The sequence below is a fragment of the Cydia strobilella genome, chromosome 20 (assembly GCF_947568885.1).
Source record: "Cydia strobilella chromosome 20, ilCydStro3.1, whole genome shotgun sequence".
NCBI classification, from domain to species: Eukaryota; Metazoa; Arthropoda; class Insecta; order Lepidoptera; family Tortricidae; genus Cydia; species Cydia strobilella.
In genome coordinates this window covers 8,775,299-8,790,584 of record NC_086060.1, presented here as the reverse complement: position 1 = coordinate 8,790,584, position 15,286 = coordinate 8,775,299, and the positions used below count along the sequence as shown (strand labels likewise).

Sequence of the window (15,286 nt, the reverse complement as noted above, 5' to 3'; positions counted from 1 at the left end):
AATCTGATTAAATAATATAATAATTGTAATTTTATTAATTTTATATGTATAATTTTGCTGCTATTTTATGAATTATTCTAATTATTGACATGTCTATGATTATCATACTAGTAAAATTTTAAATTTTAATGGAATAGTAAATGTTTTATGTGTTATAAATAAGTACGGCTCACCCGGTATTTAGTCCTAGCTCTAAGTTATTGATGTGCATGGTAGGTTTTAATTAATTGTACTTTTTAACATTAGTATTTAAGTTTTTCTTTTGTTACTAACACCTCTATGGGCCATGCCTGAAAATAAATAATTATTTAATTTAATATTGTCTTCGGTTACCGCGATAGTTACTCATGAAATAAAACTATGAAAACGGATTATATCGCGTATATTGAATTTATAATTCACCCGTCACCCGTTGACCACGAACGCTGTAAAGAGTTCGAAACGTCGGGATGAATTATAAATTCAATATACGCGATATAATCCGTTTTCATAGTTTTATTTCATTATTTAATTTAATTTAATTTAATTACAATGGTCAATAGTCAATACTATTACAGTATGTATATGCTATCAAGTAGCCATGTTCTGAGCACTTGGGCCATGTTTCCTGCAATTGCAATTCGGAAACCCTTCAAATGCAAATGCTGTTTGGTGAAATGGTGCGTACCTAAGATAAACGTCCTAGTTCTCGACATGATAATTCTCAGTGTTTAGATGATACCCTACTGTCACCTTTATTGTTAAAGATACCATGTGTCAAGATATTAACACGTTGGCTGCCCACCATACTTTACATAAAGTGTTGCTCCCACGCCCCATACAAATTTAGTGATCCCACCGGTGATGGTAACAGCATCAGACTATTACTGAAGTTAATAAGAGGTAATGAGCTTTTGATCCCACCGGTGATGCTTATGGTCACACAGAGAAGATTTATATGCTGCTGATGGCCACACAGAGAAGATTAGGTACGTGATCCCACCGGTGATGTTCATGCCAGCCAACGTCTTAAATATCAATACGGACAAATTGCCAGAAATATGTATCAACCTTAATATTGCATACATTAAAGTAGTGTTTCAAGTCGTGTTGATATTTAATACCCTGATTGTACTGGGACAGAGACCAGCATTCCCCTAGTACGTCTAGCTTATAACAACATATATATATATATATATGACAATTGGGCCGTTTTGGACCAGCTGAAAAAACCCACTCCTACCTCTACCTCTCATTAAAATTAGTAAGAGAAAGCTCGTATTAACCTCAAATTAAATGTTTTATGTATGTGTGATAATTGGGATGAAAACCCTGAACATTTTAAATGATAGAAACAAATACAGTAACATTCCCTTTATTACCGACGAGGAGGCTGCTCCGCCGCTTGTCTAGCAACCCCATGCACCCTGTACCCGCAATAGTCCATCAACGCCAACCCCAAAGGGTATATCACCTTCGGGCCGAACCCACCGATCTGCGGCGCGGCCAGATACGAGAACACAGCCGCACCTGCCGTGTACCATCCCCACCCGCTATTCTTTTCATGCGAGTAGAACACTAAACAAATTATGTTGATGAACACCATGAGGTTCCCGAAGTGTCTGTCCTCAGTTCCTGTCACTGCGATGACGAAAGGGACAACTCCGGAGAGAAGATGGATGAGGGAGCGTACGTCATCGCCTCGAGTTAGGTCGGCCATTAGACAGGGGATCGGGAGGTATCTGGATGCGGCCAGGCTGATCTTGTAAGCTTGGGCGACGTCACCGAAGCCTCCTGGAAATAAAAGACCCATTGAAGATGGTTTAAAGCCACCGCAAACATATCCGAATCAAACATATAAGATCTGAATGTCTGTTTCTTGGATCAATTTAGATCTGGCCAACCATTCCTGTAACTTAAAAAAGGTGCGCTGTTCAGAACGTCTTTGGGCTAACAATCTTTTATGCAAAAATTCAGATGTCTTTTATCGAAGGAAATGTTTATCCAGAATAGAAGTGTCCCTGGTTCCGGCAAAATTCTTAAATATACATAAAAAAACCTAAAACTTTTCAGAAAAGATTTTAGGGACAATAGACATTGAAATCTGAATTCAGATGAACACTTGCCCTTCAACTCCCAGCATTTTGTAGAGTAAATGATAGCTTCAAGCTTTTCGTAAATTTAGTGATAGTTGAGGGGTAATCGTCAGTTCTTCTCTGTCTGACACGATTTGAGGCCCAAAATATTCTGCCCTCCCAAGCCCAAACTATCTCAAAAACAAATGACTGAAAATTACATTTTCAGATAAAGGCACTTGTATTATGATTGCATTCAATTTTGATATCGTTAATTGGCCTAGAGTCGGACCACGCCATGGACCATGCTAAGTTTTCATGCCAAGTGCTACGTCAAATATGGCGCTTATAGGGATAGGTGGATTTCTTACGCCAAGTTTGTGCAAAAGTATCGTAAAGACTGCCCACGTAAGCAGCAGGGCCGTATTGCTTTATTGTCAAATGGCTTTTAAGATTTTTTTTATAGCTGATAACAGTCAACTAACCGTGATAGTGAAGGAATCCCACAACGCCATGAAGCAGCAGGTTCGTGTGCATACCCGGGTGGGTGTAGTTTTTGATATGCACGCGACCAAGACTGGGTCCTGTGACGCAGCAGAGCACCACGTGCGATAGAGCCGCGTGGATATTTTCATCTTGGCCCATTAGCTAAATAAAAAACATTCAAAAATAAACTTGTGTAGAAAATAGTAAAATTGTAAATGACAGTGACAAACGGCTGTCAAGTTGTATGACTTGTATGTTAATTTAGGTGTCACTACCTTCACTACGTTGTCGATGTAATGAAAAGTGCCAGTGCTTGTCTGATTTATTTAAACGAACATTATTGTTATTCGGGTTAATAATTTAGCCAAATCTATACAGAATGCTTAGAGCCGGACTAAGCTAACTTTGCATGGTTTTTGCAATGACAGTGTTAATGTCAAATTTCTATAAAAATGTGAAGTGTATAATGACACCTCCTCACTTAGTTCTATTCAAGACGGTGCAAAGTTATCTTAAACGGACTTTGAATAGAAGGAATAAGATCACAGAACTAGTAGTATTCCGTGAATAAGATGTTCAACAAGTAGGTAATAGGTATCTAGACTAAGTTTAATGGGTGCAGTAAGCAAAGAAAGTAAGTGTACTAGGTATTGCTCACACCCTTCTCGTGCGGATATTTTTGCGACTGACTGTACTATTAAACAGTTGTGTAATATAGTACACGAAATACACAAGGGTACACGAAAAGAACATGTCTAGTCACTTTTTCCGGAAAATGAGATTTTCATCTCAAAATGTAGAGCTCTTAATGAACTATTACTTATATATTTTGCTACCACTGCATAATATATGTAACACAACTTTTTTTTAGTAAAAAAAGACCTGGTCACGGAATTACCATACATTTTGACATGGTTCCAAATTTTAAAACCGCGATTACTCAAAATGTTACTTAAGTGACTAGACATATTCTTTCCGTGTACCCTTCATATGTATTTCTTCACAAAAACCTTTTGCGTCTGGGAATAATGCAGTAAGTATCGGTTTCGGTTTCTGGATCCTTGATAATGGCCACCAGATGCGGTAACCGATATCTGCTGCTCCCGAAAATAAAGGCACTACCTTTTATATTTCGTTTTAGTAAAGTAGTATATAGGTATAGTAACACTAGTAACCACATATGTATGTCATTCCCGTCACGGAACAATGGTGTTTCGGACATTTGGGAGGCGTGCGCGGAGCCGAAGCCAACACGAAGAAGCCCTTTTGACATTAATGAAATGTAAGGGGTACACCGAGCATATGCGGATGGGATGCCCTTGTCCGAGTCATAAGTATATGGGACGCACGCAGAGGCAGCACCCGCCAGTGACTAATGACTTGATGGAATCTAAAATTAACTAACCACAGTATTGTGTTACCTACAAACAAGTTACTTATACAGTTATACATAAATTGAGTTGAGACAAAGACAAACTGGGGCATTTTCTATGAAAAGGGACCTTATTGTCGATGGCGCTTACGCCGCACAGCGTCGCGCGGCATTGTATTTATATCGGAGCATCTTTTATAATGGCGTAAGCGCCATCGACAATAAGGTCCCTTTTTATAGAACATACCACTAACTGATCTCTGTACAAGGAGTTTTAGATTCTAGCATAACATTGTATACGTTTTAGTAAAGCTTTTGTTTTATTAACTCCGGGAAAATTTCCAACTCATATATCGGGTGTCCCTAAAACCAACGCCAAGACTTAAAGAGTTACAAAACAGCTGATGGGATACAAGATTAGGCAAATTTACCCTTAATGAAAATCTCATGTTTTTAGATATCGGCACTTTTGTATACCTTTTATAATATAACCAGGATTCTTATAAAGGTGCCGATATCTCAAAAAATGAGTTTCATTAAGGGTAAATTTGCTTAATCTTGTAGCCCATCAGCTGTACTATAAGCTCTTTAAGTCTTGGCGTTGGTTTTAGGGACCCCATGTACCTATAAGCTCGAAGTCTCTTAGGTACGAGGTTTATGCAAGGTACTGTATGCTCTCGATATGACTTCAATATTACTATTCTTATATTGGTTACGTTAAAATGCGTAATTCTACTTTCAACTCGTCTAAGACGTAATGAAATTGTCCCGGCAGGGGCTCGAATGGGGCACCCTAGCGCGTGCATTAGGGACACTCACTCGAACACGCGACGGTTGGTTACCCTACCCTGTTATTGTATCGATTCCTTTTGTTTTGTGATGACAAAGCTTTTTGTGACAAAGCAAGACACGTATAGACAATGGGAATCATTTCAAACGTCGTGAGAGGTAAATGGTAAGTTTATGTTACACGGTAGATAGTGGCGGCGCCACTGGGCGGTGCTTCAGTGAGTCAGTCCAGTACGGCTACTACAAGGGCCTGACACTCTTTGATAGAGAAAGATAGTCTTATTGCGATTCCTATAAGAGGAAACAGAAAATAGTGCCATGATTTGTCCTTATCACCGACCGGGTGGCATCATAGGTAGGAGGCGATGGCGAAATACCGAAATTTATAAAAATGAAAGAGAAAAAATCCTATGCTGCATGTATGCTGCCCAAATTTTATAATTAATTAATTATCGAATTTAAACTGTTGTGAGACATACTAACATTAAATCATTTTACGGTTTACGTACGCAATACACGGTCGTCGTGAACGCTGCTCGCACTATTAGTGCTTGAGAAAGGAGACCTAGGCTCTCCGAAACATGTCGCGCGAGTGACTAAAACAAGTGTCTAAACCGTAAAATGATTTAATATTAATTAATTAATTAGTTAATTGTAATTGTATCATGATTACCATCTACAAATGTACACAGTACTGCAATAAATCATTCTTATTCTTATTATACTTACGCCCGGTCGCTCGGTGGCGCGTCTATAACTACTTGTATATAATGTCTATGTCACCAGCCCATATGGGGCATTCCCAGGCATTCCACAAAAAAGTACTTTGTCGGAGACTTGGCGCATATGACAGCTACCTTAATAACCTGCAGAAACCTGTATTCAGTATCGATGAATTTATAGCTATCAAAAGTTATGTGCCAAATATCGGCGTCTTAGCAGAAGTGTTAAAAAATAGCTCGTACCCGATACTTTTGTAATGCCCCATATGCGTCTCATTGTTGGGCACAGGGCACAGACCCCGCACAGGTTTACTCTCATTGTATAAGAGCTCTGGTGTATAAACGTTGGCAGAAAGATTGTGGCCCTCACATATCTTCGAACTTTTTCGCAATAGGCTTTCTCACGTCTCCTTTATATTTCGTGTATAGGTAAGTCCCGAGAAACTCATTGTTACGATCTAACGGATATCATTCAGTTATCGTGCATTTCGCTCGTCCTTAATTTTCCATGTATTGGGCGTATTGGCGCGTGATTGGCTCTGGCGAAACGCACGATAACTATATAAGTAAAAAGCATGATTCAAATATCATCCTGATGTCAGTATACGTTCGAATTGGCCTGTTGATACGTAGATAGTTTGAGGCCCGATAGGACAGGACAGTTTTTATTAATTATCTATCATAATCATTATACCACACAGACGAAGTCGTAGGTAGAAACTAGTTATGTATACAAATTTAGATAGTATATAAGCTACAATGAAAGCTCGTCACTCCCTGTTGATCTTGTGTTATTTAATAGCAAAGCTTAGTCATTTATTTTTAAAACTTCTTCAGAGGGCTAGTTTTCTTTACAATCAACAACCACAAGGATCAATGATAAGCAGCACGGCTATGATAAAATTCATAATCATCTTCTTACGTTCTAATTTAATTTTAAACGCCCTATAAGCGCAATACTCCATCAGTGCCAAGCCAAAAGGATATATGATCTTAGGACCCGTTTGGGGGCACAAATAATAAGTAAAAACCGCTGCGGCAGCGGTATAAAAACCCCACTCCACATGGTTTTCCAGAGAATAATGTCCTAAAGAAATAATGTTGCCAGCTATAACTAAATTCCCCACTTGCGCGCTGTCAAAACTAGTGCCCATCATTGATAATGAGAAGGGAACTAAGCCGGACATCAAATGTAAGCCTGCGAAAAGATGGTTGCCTTTGTAGAGATCGGCCATCATGCAAGGAATAGGAAGATAGCGCGTAGCTTTTCCGCTGAAATTGTATACTGGGCCCATATTGATTTTAAATCTTGCGCCTGGAAAAAAATAATAGCAATAGTTTGAACCCGTAGTTTGAATAGTATTTATGAATAAACGCATGTATCAAGGAACATTTCTACGTTAATATTCATGTGTTTATTGGTATATCTATTACTTTGGCCCACCTTGCACCCCAGGCGACTTGAAAAATAGATGAGAGAATGTTTAATATAGGTAATTAGGTATCTACTATTCATCAATATTCATTTATAGGGAAAACGCGCCAAAACCATAAAACATGACCAGCCCAATCAATTGGCCTCATTTGGCAACAAATCGCATGGGATTTATGATACATTGCGGCTTTTGATCGAGCAATTTAATTCGTTGAACCCACTTAGCCAGCAATGTATCTAAAATTACATACCACTTGTTACAACAGATTCTTGTTGTTACAAAGTCAAATAATAATACTTTGGTGCAAAAGGTATCCAAAAATTCCAAACAGAAATAGGTTGCCGTGCATTCCAGGTTGGGTGAAGTTTATCTCATTCCAGTGACTTATTCCTTGTCCTGCAACGCAGCTCAACACGATGTGGGCTATGGAGGCGTTAATCGCGATTTCATCCTGGCCTTTCGTCTTTTCACTGGTGTCTGGTCCATTGCCGAATCTCATGCCAAGAGTGGAAACTCCTGAGCACACTATGTCATGATTAAATTTTGGGTTTTGATAACCATTATGAACTTTTCTCTCAGATGACAGAATAACACAAAAAAATTAGAAGGAGGTTCTTCTCAGTTCTTCTATAGTTCTATTAACCTATCTGTTAAAATTTAAACTGGGCTGTTTGGATAAGTACCTACTTGCTTTAGTCTAAAAGAGAAATAGGTTTGTCTATAGTCATTTTAATGTTGCCATTGTATTACTATTGAGAACCCATAAATTTGAGGGAAATTGTAATAAACATGAAATAAAAGGTATAGAAATCTGTAAGATTTTGATTGCTAAAATGCTATTTTATATATTTATTTTTTTACTTATTCCAAACAAGTATTATACAAAACGCAAACAAATAGGACAGGACGACATACATAAATATTTTCAGAATTTATAGGGTTTCTAAACAATAACAATGGCAACACCATTTTCACTCTTTGCTCTATGGCTGTGATAGCTGCCATTTTGCACGTCTTGTATTGAGTATTGAATCTTGGCTGCGTACAGTTTTTAACAAAAATCTGAAGTAAATCTAAGTGAAGCAAGAAATTATTCCAATCGAAGATATACAGAAAATTCCATAACAAAATGGCAGCCAGTGACTCTGGGACCGATGAGTCTTTGTATCCGATCGCGGTGTTGATTGACGAGTTGAAAAATGAGGATGTGCAACTCCGATTGAATTCTATCAAGAAGTTATCCACCATTGCCTTAGCTTTGGGCGTGGAAAGAACCAGATCTGAACTGATCCCCTTCCTCACAGAGACGATCTACGATGAAGACGAAGTGCTGCTGGCGCTTGCTGAGCAACTCGGTATGTAAAAATAAAAAGTTCGCCGATTGATTACTCATTCGTACACACAACGCGTTAAAATGATTTTTGTTTGTAATTAATTTATTAAGACCTTCAGATTTCTGTTTATAGTCTTTATCGCATTGTTGTGAAGGGACGTTAATTTGGTCAAACATTATTTCTGTGCTTAACATGTTGCCAAATAACTTAGTGTGTATATAACATTTTGAAGGACGCCATACCTACATTAGGTTTCTTTTTTCTATAATTGTTGTTGTTAATTTTACGCATTGCCAAACCAACCAGAACTAAAGTTGGAATAGAGTTCTAACTTGTGCTCTAACTCGTGCTTGTTCTATAAAAGCATAGTCAAATAATTCTGCTTTTGACGAAGGCCTAATACTGTTCTAGCAACCCTCAACAGCATATAAAAGTTGAATATAAACTCAGTTAATTAATTAATTAAATTTCAAGTTAGAATTATTTTATCAACCACATTTTGGTGCCTCCAATTTGAGTATAAAATTGTTTTTAATATAACATGTGAACTATTTGTTTAGTATAAAATTTCTTCTTATTTTAACGTGAACTCATCTCATTATTATTTTTTCAACTATTAACATTCCAGGCAACTTCATCAACCTTGTTGGTGGCGGTGAATTTGCCCACTGCCTCCTCCCGCCTCTTGAATCCCTTGCCACCGTAGAAGAGACGGTAGTGCGCGACAAGGCTGTAGCATCCCTCAGGGCCGTGGCTGCCCATCACACGCCCCAGGCCCTGGAGCAGCACTTTGTGCCGTTGGTCCAGCGTTTGGCTGGTGGGGATTGGTTCACATCCAGGGCTTCGGCTTGTGGCCTGTTCAGGTAAATTTTTTTAACAAATTACACGTTTTAATTTCTCAACAGTGACATTATCTTGAAGATTGATTGTTATAACTGCCTGACAGCTTAATAAACATGGAATAAATTAGCTGCACATTCCAACTAATTCCTTCTTTATTGTATATCAGTAAGAATTACATATTAGTTTAGAAGATCATTCAATTTTTCCTTAATATAGAAAAAAAAATATGTAAAGGGATGATCAGTAGTGTTCCTATCTGGAACACCTCCAATATAACATGGTGCTATATCAGTGACAAGCTCTCTTATGACAACACAAATTCCCTTTTTAATTTGCTTTACACTATATTAATTTAGTTTAGCACACAAAGACATAACTCCTATGCTCAAGAAATTCATTAAGTTCCAAAAACTTAATCTCTGGTTTTGTAAGCATTATTGTTGGGCCACCAGCACTTTTCTTTGAGCTTATGGTACAAGCACAGTGGGTCTTACACAGGGTCATGTAAAGTATGAGTTTGCCAGTCACTCAATAAAGTTTTCCAGTTAAAACAACATTCTTTTCTCAAACATGCTATGTAATATTGATAATACGTTCTTTATATTAGGCTGGGAAGTATCACGTTTCAGGCGTGGCTAGACGAGATGTCTGTAATGAAATTTCATACAAAGTTGCAGGCCTAGGCCGGGAAGTCGCTTTTTTTTAATTTCTATTTCACATATAATTGTGGCACAGCATCATGGCATTCAGCCATTTTTTTTTAACCTGACGGGCTCTATGGCACTATGGCCATTCGAGCAGTAGGACTGTGTGGGGGGATGGTAGCCTGGGGAAAATCCAGGACCCTTCCGCATCACACGAGACGGTTTTGCTACGCTGGAAGCTGGAATACTCCTAGTTTAAAAAAAAAACGATATTTGATTGATATATATAGTTGGTCAGCAAATCTTGTTAATAAATAAGAAAAAAAAAACTATACTCATCCTTTTCTTTTGGGTGTTAGTACTAGTGTAAGACAAAGATAGTATGATTCTCTCTGTCTATGTTTGAAATAAGACAGTCCTTTGACAAACTATATACCTATATTAAACGTTTGAGAAAAGCACTATACATACATCGGCGTGAAAACGGGTTGTCGGCCTCATAACTACCCGTATATTCTATTCGGCCGGCAACCCCTACCTTCCCGGCCTCTGTAGTAATGTACTATTTTGCGACCATAAAGTGTTGTTGTATATGACGGCACCACTATCCTAGGAAAACAGAGCTTTAGACCCCAATATGATTGCGCAATTAGTCAATGGTGTAGTTAAATTGAACCTCCTTCCCAGCGTATGCTACGGCCGCGTCTCAGCGCCCGTGAAGGCGGAGCTCCGCCAGCACTTCCGCCTGCTGTGCCAGGACGACACGCCGATGGTGCGCCGCGCCGCCGCCTACAAGCTGGGAGAGTTCGCGAGGGTCGTCGAGGTGGAGTACGTCAAGTCCGATCTCATACCCATGTTCGTCAATTTGGCACAGGTGAGTTGAACATGATCTTATCGTCTAAACCCAGAGGCCTATATAAAGGTCTTCTATTTTCCTACGGCTGCGTCTGAGCCCTGTGAAGACGAAGCTACGCCACTTCCGCCTGCTGTGCCAGGATGACACGGTCAAATGGACCTACTCGGCCTTCTCCCACAGTCAGTTTAATAAGGTTCATTTTTATCTGTAGTAGAGGTGGGCCGAATATGCAGTTTGCCGAATACGATGTTAACATGAAATGATTCCCAGTGTATTTTATTTTATTGACATTTGCCTTGTCATGTGTTTTTATGAGAGCGGGTAAACGTAGCCTGATGGAAGAGAGTTCCTACTTGAAAAATTCTGGGGGAACTCACATTTTACAGTGCTGCGATAAGACAAACATAGGTAATAAAAAATATTTGCCGGCACTTTAACCGAATAATTTGGCCGAATATAAACATTAGAAAACTTGCCGAATATTCAACCCATCTCTAATCTGTAGCTTATTTTGTCAGTCATTGCCGTAAGTGCATCGTCTCCCTCTAAAGATAAACTACTTCCCCATACAATGTGACGACAGTATTTGATGTCAACTGAAGTCTTTTTACATGATATTCTTTTATCTTGTTCTCATACTAGATTTTCAAAGAGTCCAGTTCATTATGCCAGCTGAAGTTGCCGCTACCCAATATAAATCTGAGGTGTACTCCTTTAAACACCATAATTGTTTAATAACAGGACGAGCAAGATTCCGTACGTCTCCTGGCTGCGGAAGCCTGCGCCGCCGTCGCGGCTCTCCTCCCGCCTGAAGATATGGAGCAGCTGGTCATGCCCACAGTACGAGCTCGCGCCGGGGACACATCCTGGAGGGTCCGCTACATGGTGGCAGACAAGTGAGTAAAGTAAAGCCTCCTGTAAAAATGATCTGTCCATTGTAGTAATAAAAATAACATGAAACATCGCAAACCTCTTCTGCCTTGTATAAAAGTTTGAAGAAATCGAGAAAGGTGTACGCCAAAATGATGTTGTTAAATTTCGGATATGGTTACTGGAAGCGGGCTCGCACGCCGCGCCGCTCCGGTGCCCGGTGTTTGACAGGGTGTTGTTGATGAATGTGTGTGGTGGTCGGTGGGCAGGTTCGTGGAGCTGCAGCAGGCGGTGGGGCCGGAGCTGGCGCGCGCGGACTTGGCGCAGATCTTCCAGGCGCTGCTCAAGGACACCGAGGCCGAGGTGCGCGCCGCCGCCGCCGGCAAGGTCAGTCAGTCTCACTATTTAACCCTTTAACTGTCTAGACTAAAAAAAATACACGAACCAAGCCTCATCGCCTCAGTCCTAAATATTCTGCATAAGCAAAAAATAATAGTAAAACTGGCCAAGTGCGAGTCGGACTCGCGCACGAAGGGTTCCGTACCATTACGCAAAAAAAAACAACAGAAAAATCACGTTTGTTGTTTGGGAGCCCCACTTAAATATACATTTTATTCTGTTTTTAGTATCTGTTGTTATAGCGGCAACAGAAATACATCATCTGTGAAGATTTCAACTGTCTAGCTATCACGATTCATGAGATATAGCCTGGTGACAGACGGACAGACAGCGGAGTCTTAGTAATAGGGTCCCATAAGGTGATATTTGTTTCCGTATCCACCCCACACTAGTGTCTCGCGAGCGTCAGCGTTTAGTCAACTCTATAGCTGCTGCTCGACGCTCGACGATATCTTTTCCGAGTCCATCCTTCTGTCGCACATCTTACAATGACTTGACACTGACTGATGATTATTGTTGCAATCTAGACAAAACTGGTCAGTGCCATGCTAATATTAATATTACACACCCCTAAGCGCGGCAATAAAAAATACACATGATTATCTTATCACTTTCCATTACACCTTGTGAAGTACAGCCTAAAATAAGAAATAAAGGTATTCATTAGTAAAACGATAATTTTCATTCCCAGGTGAAAGACTTCTGCATGAACCTGGACAAAGCCCACCAGGAGCACATCATCATGACCATGATCCTGCCCCAGATCAAGGACCTGGTCTGCGACCCCAACCAGCACGTCAAGTCCGCGCTGGCCTCCGTCATCATGGGCCTCAGCCCCATCGTCGGCCGCCAGAACACCATCGAACACCTCCTGCCGCTCTTCCTCACGCAACTCAAGGACGAATGCCCAGAAGTCCGTCTCAACATCATTTCTAACCTCGAGTGTGTCAATGAAGTTATCGGAATCCAACAGCTGGTCCAAAGTCTCCTTCCGGCTATAGTGGATTTGGCTGAAGACACAAAATGGCGCGTACGGTTGGCCATCATTGAACACATGCCGCTCCTAGCTGGACAACTCGGGCAAGATTTCTTCGATGAAAAACTCACAGGCTTATGCATGTCCTGGCTTATCGATCACGTCTACGCTATCCGTGAAGCTGCCACCCTGAATCTTAAGAAACTCGTCGAGCAATATGGACCGTCTTGGGCAGAAACTAATGTGATCCCTAAAGTACTCGCCATGTCCCGCGAACAAAACTATCTGCACAGAATGACTTACTTATTCTGCATAAATGTCCTCTCCGAAGTATGCGGCAAAGATATAACTACTAGAGTACTCCTGCCCACAGTGTTGTCTATGGCCGACGACAATGTCGCCAACGTCAGATTCAACGTGGCAAAGACGCTGCAGAAGATGGCGCCTTTCCTCGACCCGGCTGTTATTCAGCCTCAAGTGAAACCAGTTTTGGAGAAACTTAACGTAGATCCCGATGTGGACGTGAAATACTTCGCGTCGGAAGCGATTGTAGGAATCGCCGGTTAAATAGTACCTTATTTTTAATTAGTATTTATTCCATTATTCCCAGTATCTTAAGGAGATTAACGCGGGGAATACCGTTTGTACCGAAATTAAACCTTAGTCTGCAGCAAAAAGTACCTAACAGTGAGGATTCTTTGGATGTTTCATAGCATTTACTTTGCACTTTATAATTATGAAATTGTAATTAGTATAAAAATAATCAATAAAAGCCTTTATCCAAGATACTTGTTTCATTCGTCATCCCACATGATCATTCTAATCGTTAACCGTCAAAGAATTATGCAACGTCTAGCTAGACGTCAAAAGTACTGGACAAAATATTTTTCCATGCTTGTTATTCCGATCCGTTTTAAATAGCTATTTATGCAACAAGTGCGGAAATCATCTTTACGCACGTGTATCATACAATGTTTTACTATGCATTGTGCGAGTAAATAAAAAAACATATGGCAAATAAGTTTAATTATTAAAAGGAGTGTTTTAAATCGACACGAGTTGCAAATTACCTATTCGCACGTGTACCGTACAACGTTTTACAGTACATATGGCCCTTTAAACTTTCGACATATGCACGAAAAGTACTCTTTTCCGCACTAGTGCGGAAAAGTAGTACTTTCCGCATGATATGGCTCCGTAGGAAACGCACTTTTCGAACACATGCATTGTAAACTTTTTTTCATTATTTGTAAGCAAAGAATAATTTTTCAATTAATGTGCTTGTCGTAGAATAGTTATTCGTGCAACAAGAGAGGAAAGTTGGTTTTTCTTGCGAGTGTTTATTTTCCTCACTCCCTGGTATATAACATTTTGAAGGACGCCATACCTACATTAGGTTTCTTTTTTCTATAATTGTTGTTGTTAATTTTACGCATTGCCAAACCAACCAGAACTAAAGTTGGAATAGAGTTCTAACTTGTGCTCTAACTCGTGCTTGTTCTATAAAAGCATAGTCAAATAATTCTGCTTTTGACGAAGGCCTAATACTGTTCTAGCAACCCTCAACAGCATATAAAAGTTGAATATAAACTCAGTTAATTAATTAATTAAATTTCAAGTTAGAATTATTTTATCAACCACATTTTGGTGCCTCCAATTTGAGTATAAAATTGTTTTTAATATAACATGTGAACTATTTGTTTAGTATAAAATTTCTTCTTATTTTAACGTGAACTCATCTCATTATTATTTTTTCAACTATTAACATTCCAGGCAACTTCATCAACCTTGTTGGTGGCGGTGAATTTGCCCACTGCCTCCTCCCGCCTCTTGAATCCCTTGCCACCGTAGAAGAGACGGTAGTGCGCGACAAGGCTGTAGCATCCCTCAGGGCCGTGGCTGCCCATCACACGCCCCAGGCCCTGGAGCAGCACTTTGTGCCGTTGGTCCAGCGTTTGGCTGGTGGGGATTGGTTCACATCCAGGGCTTCGGCTTGTGGCCTGTTCAGGTAAATTTTTTTAACAAATTACACGTTTTAATTTCTCAACAGTGACATTATCTTGAAGATTGATTGTTATAACTGCCTGACAGCTTAATAAACATGGAATAAATTAGCTGCACATTCCAACTAATTCCTTCTTTATTGTATATCAGTAAGAATTACATATTAGTTTAGAAGATCATTCAATTTTTCCTTAATATAGAAAAAAAAATATGTAAAGGGATGATCAGTAGTGTTCCTATCTGGAACACCTCCAATATAACATGGTGCTATATCAGTGACAAGCTCTCTTATGACAACACAAATTCCCTTTTTAATTTGCTTTACACTATATTAATTTAGTTTAGCACACAAAGACATAACTCCTATGCTCAAGAAATTCATTAAGTTCCAAAAACTTAATCTCTGGTTTTGTAAGCATTATTGTTGGGCCACCAGCACTTTTCTTTGAGCTTATGGTACAAGCACAGTGGGTCTTACACAGGGTCATGTAAAGTATGAGT

General features: G+C 39.7%; 3 protein-coding genes across 3 annotated transcripts; 1 reads left to right on the top strand and 2 right to left on the bottom strand.

The window, feature by feature from the left end:
- Positions 1-1,341: 1,341 nt before the first annotated feature.
- Positions 1,342-2,773, bottom strand: LOC134750616 (uncharacterized). Its single transcript, XM_063685822.1, has 2 exons — positions 2,540-2,773; positions 1,342-1,773 (listed from the first exon to the last, which is right to left on the bottom strand). The coding sequence occupies exons 1-2, from the start codon at positions 2,697-2,699 to the stop codon at positions 1,358-1,360; spliced, it is 576 nt and encodes a 191-aa protein (XP_063541892.1). The 5' UTR covers positions 2,700-2,773; the 3' UTR covers positions 1,342-1,357.
- Positions 2,774-6,258: 3,485 nt separating this feature from the next.
- On the bottom strand, positions 6,259-7,366 carry LOC134750654 (uncharacterized). The gene is made up of 2 exons (XM_063685877.1): positions 7,157-7,366; positions 6,259-6,738 (listed from the first exon to the last, which is right to left on the bottom strand). Exons 1-2 carry the CDS (start codon positions 7,356-7,358, stop codon positions 6,281-6,283), a joined length of 660 nt encoding a protein of 219 aa, XP_063541947.1. The 5' UTR covers positions 7,359-7,366; the 3' UTR covers positions 6,259-6,280.
- Positions 7,367-7,825: 459 nt separating this feature from the next.
- On the top strand, positions 7,826-13,565 carry LOC134750643 (serine/threonine-protein phosphatase PP2A 65 kDa regulatory subunit). The gene is made up of 6 exons (XM_063685863.1): positions 7,826-8,214; positions 8,822-9,056; positions 10,368-10,554; positions 11,278-11,432; positions 11,676-11,793; positions 12,497-13,565. The coding sequence occupies exons 1-6, from the start codon at positions 7,989-7,991 to the stop codon at positions 13,346-13,348; spliced, it is 1,773 nt and encodes a 590-aa protein (XP_063541933.1). The 5' UTR covers positions 7,826-7,988; the 3' UTR covers positions 13,349-13,565.
- The last annotated feature ends 1,721 nt before the right edge of the window (positions 13,566-15,286 follow it).

Excerpts from the sequence above, each read along its gene's own strand:
- LOC134750643 (XM_063685863.1), top strand. The coding sequence starts at position 7,989 with ATGGCAGCCAGTGACTCTGGGACCGATGAGTCTTTGTATCCGATCGCG. Across the intron at positions 10,555-11,277 it reads TGTTCGTCAATTTGGCACAG|GACGAGCAAGATTCCGTACG; the intron begins GTGAGTTGAACA and ends GTTTAATAACAG. Across the intron at positions 11,433-11,675 it reads CGCTACATGGTGGCAGACAA|GTTCGTGGAGCTGCAGCAGG; the intron begins GTGAGTAAAGTA and ends GTCGGTGGGCAG.
- LOC134750616 (XM_063685822.1), bottom strand. The coding sequence starts at position 2,699 with ATGGGCCAAGATGAAAATATCCACGCGGCTCTATCGCACGTGGTGCTC. Across the intron at positions 1,774-2,539 it reads GGGATTCCTTCACTATCACG|GAGGCTTCGGTGACGTCGCC; the intron begins GTTAGTTGACTG and ends TTTTATTTCCAG.
- LOC134750654 (XM_063685877.1), bottom strand. The coding sequence starts at position 7,358 with ATGAGATTCGGCAATGGACCAGACACCAGTGAAAAGACGAAAGGCCAG. Across the intron at positions 6,739-7,156 it reads TGGATACCTTTTGCACCAAA|GCGCAAGATTTAAAATCAAT; the intron begins GTATTATTATTT and ends ATTTTTTTCCAG.